We start from the raw sequence: 3,819 nt of genomic DNA, 5'->3' as shown, positions 1-3,819 counted from the left end.
AGTTACTTTGACAGCAAATCTCAGGCTTTCCTAAAAAGACATCCATGAATTTTACCTGAATAAGCACTGGTAATTTGAGATCAAGTCTCTTTGGGATGTTATCTACCTTCAGAACAGAAATAGCTAGTTGACAGGAAAGCATTTCGTACAGTTATAGGATTCAGGAAGAAGCCTACGGCTTGTTTATGTTGTCACCTAAGGTTGTTGTGTTGTTTATGTGTGTGCATTGTTTTAGAATTGTGATGTATGTGACCATATGTAGAAGTCTAGCTTGATCGTTTATTAATAGTTTTTACTAGTAAAGAACATGTTGGAAAACCAACTATTTATAGAATACTTTCAGGAAAAAGAGCCACCAAATTCCTTAGGATTTCATCTGTCCAAATTATGTATACGCCCTCGTTATGTACTGACTTACATACAGTGTAAATCATATTTACATTTGCTAATTATACAAATCCAGTTTCCAAAACCCATTACATTTTGAGGTATCAAAGATTAGAAATTCAATATATGCTCTTTTGTAGATATATACTACACATTTCATCCTGTAACTGTGAAATAATTTTTATTTATTATATTTATATTCTTCATATATTTTCCACCAAGGACTCAGCCTGTAAAATTGATTTGAGAGGTCTGTGCAGATTGGCTCAGTGGGTAGAATCCTTGGTGCACAAGCGTGAAGACCCAGGTGTAGATCCTCAGCGCTCATGTAAAAAGCCAGGTCTGGTGCCAGGTGTTTACAATCCTAACTCTGGGAGGCAGAGCTAGGAGGACCCAGAGATTCTGGTCTAGCCAGTCATTGACCTCCAGGTTCAGTGACAGACAGCGTCTCAAAAAAAAAAAATCAGAGTTAGCGGAAGATAAATGATGCTGACTTCTGATCTCTACAAATAAGTGCACTTATTCACCCACCACCCCACATGAGCACACATCATCACACCATCTTCATATACAAATTTATTTAAAAGAATTTTGGATAAAGTTATAAATACATTGTAGATATATTTTGCTTTGTTACATTGAACTTTATGTATAATTTTTAAAACGTCTTACCGGTACTGTGTAGCTGAGGAATGAATAAGTCAGACTGAGGAAATAATAGTGGTCATCTACCTAGTTATACCAGAAGGAATTCTGTAAGCTTTACATTTTTTTAAATTTTAATTTAACTTTATTTTTATTTTGTGCATATGGGTGGTTTGTGTACGTCTGTGCACCATGCATGTTGCCAGTGGAGGCCAGAAGAGGGCATTAGATCCCTGGGAACTAGACTAGCAGACAGGTGGTTGTGAGCTGCTGTGTGGGTGCTGAAAATGCAACTCAGGTCCTCTCGAAGAGGATATAGTGCTTTATGACTGAGCCATCTTTCCAGTGTGATTCTGTACATTTTTTTTAGCTACTGAAACCCCCATCTCCTCCAGGTTCACTTCTATTGCAAAGTATAGTCTTTTTGAGGGCCATTTTTACATCACGATTCCTCAAACAGTATATGATGGGGTTTAGAAGGGGAACAATGACAGTGTACAGAACAGACACCACTTTGTTTGAGTTGTAGGCATACATGAGCTTAGGACGGGCATATGTAAAAAGGGTGGTAGAGTAAAAAAGAGTTACAACTGTCAGATGAGAGGCACAGGTGGAGAAGGCCTTTTGACGACCCTGAGCTGACGGGATCTTGAGAATGGTGACAAGGATGATGGCATAAGATGTCACTACCACACAAAGAGGAACAGCAATGACCATGAGGGCCAAGAAGAAGTCTACTAGCTCAGCCTGAGAGGAGTCCTCACAGGAGACATTGAGGAGTGGAGAGATATCACAGAAGTAGTGATTGATATGTGGTGTGCCACAGTAGCGCAGTCGAGCTATGAAAACCATCTTGATCATGGCAGTCATGAGCCCACAGAACCAGCATCCCCCAGCCAGTATTCCACAGAGCTGATTGGTCATAATGACAGGGTATCGTAGTGGATTGCAAATGGCTACATAGCGATCAAACGCCATGACAGCAAGGAGTATGTACTCAGTGCAGACAAAGGTCACAAAGAAGTAAAGTTGTGTCATGCAGCCATTGAACGAGATACTCTTGTCCTTGCTGAGGAAGTCTACCAGCATCTTGGGACTGATGACGGTGACATACCACATCTCCAGGAAAGAGAGATGGCTTAGAAAGAAGTACATGGGCTTGTGCAGTTGCCCGTCACTGCGAATGGCCAGGATGATGAGAAGGTTCTCTACCAGTGTCAGCAGATAGGTTACCAAGAAGACAGAGAAGAGCAAAAACTGGAAGGCTGGTCTTGTTGGAAATCCAAGAAGAATAAAATGTGTTGTCACGGTCCAATTGTCTATTTGCAGAACCTTGATGACCATGGCTGACTGTGGGCATAGGCAAAGTCAGATCTTTCTGTGCTCCAAGTACCATTATGCGATTGATTATACTGACAACCTACCTCTAGCAATTCATCCTAATGAGAGCTTGCCTGCTTTTATGTATTTGTGTCCTTTTGAATTATGAACTAAAACTCTTGAGTGGCAATTAGTTATAGGGAGTCTGTATTTTGAGTTTTAAAATATTAGCTTAAGAAGTGTGACTTGCCCAGGTCACAGAGCAGTAAAGTTAGACCTCCCAAGTCTGAGCACTGTGCTTTTTCATTATGTTACTGCTGGGCATAGGGAAGTCCCTTTATACCACCCTCTCACTGTGGGCAAAGCATCCCATGTATCCCGTGTAAGAGAAGTAAGACATTCAATTATTTACTAGGTGTAATTTGTGTGATGGGGGTTAGTTTCAGAACCCTACTTACCTGTAAAATAGAGACAATCATATTTATTTAACCTAAAAATATTACAAAGCAATAATTGCGCATACCCACAGGTTAATATCAAATAAAAGTGCTATGTGAACATTTACCACCTTCTCAGGATAAAGTTGGATGAGTAATTTGATGGACATTTCTTTTAATCCAATCCATTGTATCTTGATGGGCAATATGGTAAATATATGTTTAACTCCCACCCTGTCATTGTCTTGCTAAGTGAACATATTATATGGGCTTTCAAAATATTCATTATTTTGCCTTTGAGGTAAACATCATAGGAAGGTGTCCACACTTTGTAAACATACATGGAATTTAGCAGTTCTGTTCCTGTAGGTATTTACTGCTATTTTTCAATGCTACTGTTCTTAGGCCTAAATCAGCACACATTCTCTTCTCTATAATTCCCTTTCCCTTGACCCTACCAATAAGAAAACTGAAAAAGGAGATGGTGAAAATGTCAGTTATTTGTTAATGGAAAAGAAGGAAGAAATTGGACAGTTTTCTGATTGTTAAAAAACTCATTGATTTGGGAGTGATATTACAAAAATCTTTCCTGTTAGTAGGTCTTCTTTTCTGGTACTTAACTGAAGCATGGTCCGTGTCTAGGATGGGCTGAGACTTCCTTTAGAACCTCTCAGGACAGAAGTAGTTCCTGGTTTCCAGTTCTTTTAAAATCTGTCCTTTCGTTTCTTTGTTTTCCCTAGAGCCATTCCTGTTCCTTATTTCTTAACATCAGTGCTTTTAAGGCATAAGCATATAAAATAAATCAGAGAGGGCCATTTCCTGAAGAAATGGTGTGTGTGTGAGAGAGAGACAGAGACAGAGAGACACAGACACAGACACAGACACAGACACAGACACAGACACAGACACAGACACAGACACAGACACAGACACAGACACAGACACAGACACAGACACAGAGAAGGGATGCTGTCTGTCCTATCTATTTACTTTTCATTTATACTGCAGATTTAGGATGTTATAAACAGAA

The 3,819-nt window shown here is 39.5% G+C and overlaps 1 protein-coding gene across 1 annotated transcript; it reads right to left on the bottom strand.

Moving 5' to 3' along the window:
• Window positions 1-1,398: 1,398 nt before the first annotated feature.
• Window positions 1,399-2,376, bottom strand: Or6y1 (olfactory receptor family 6 subfamily Y member 1). Its single transcript, NM_001000909.1, has one exon. It carries the CDS (start codon window positions 2,374-2,376, stop codon window positions 1,399-1,401), a length of 978 nt encoding a protein of 325 aa, NP_001000909.1.
• Window positions 2,377-3,819: the final 1,443 nt, after the last annotated feature.

The sequence above is a fragment of the Rattus norvegicus genome, chromosome 13 (genome assembly GCF_036323735.1).
Source record: "Rattus norvegicus strain BN/NHsdMcwi chromosome 13, GRCr8, whole genome shotgun sequence".
Classification (NCBI taxonomy): Eukaryota; Metazoa; Chordata; class Mammalia; order Rodentia; family Muridae; genus Rattus; species Rattus norvegicus.
This window is presented reverse-complemented; position numbering and strand designations above follow the sequence as displayed.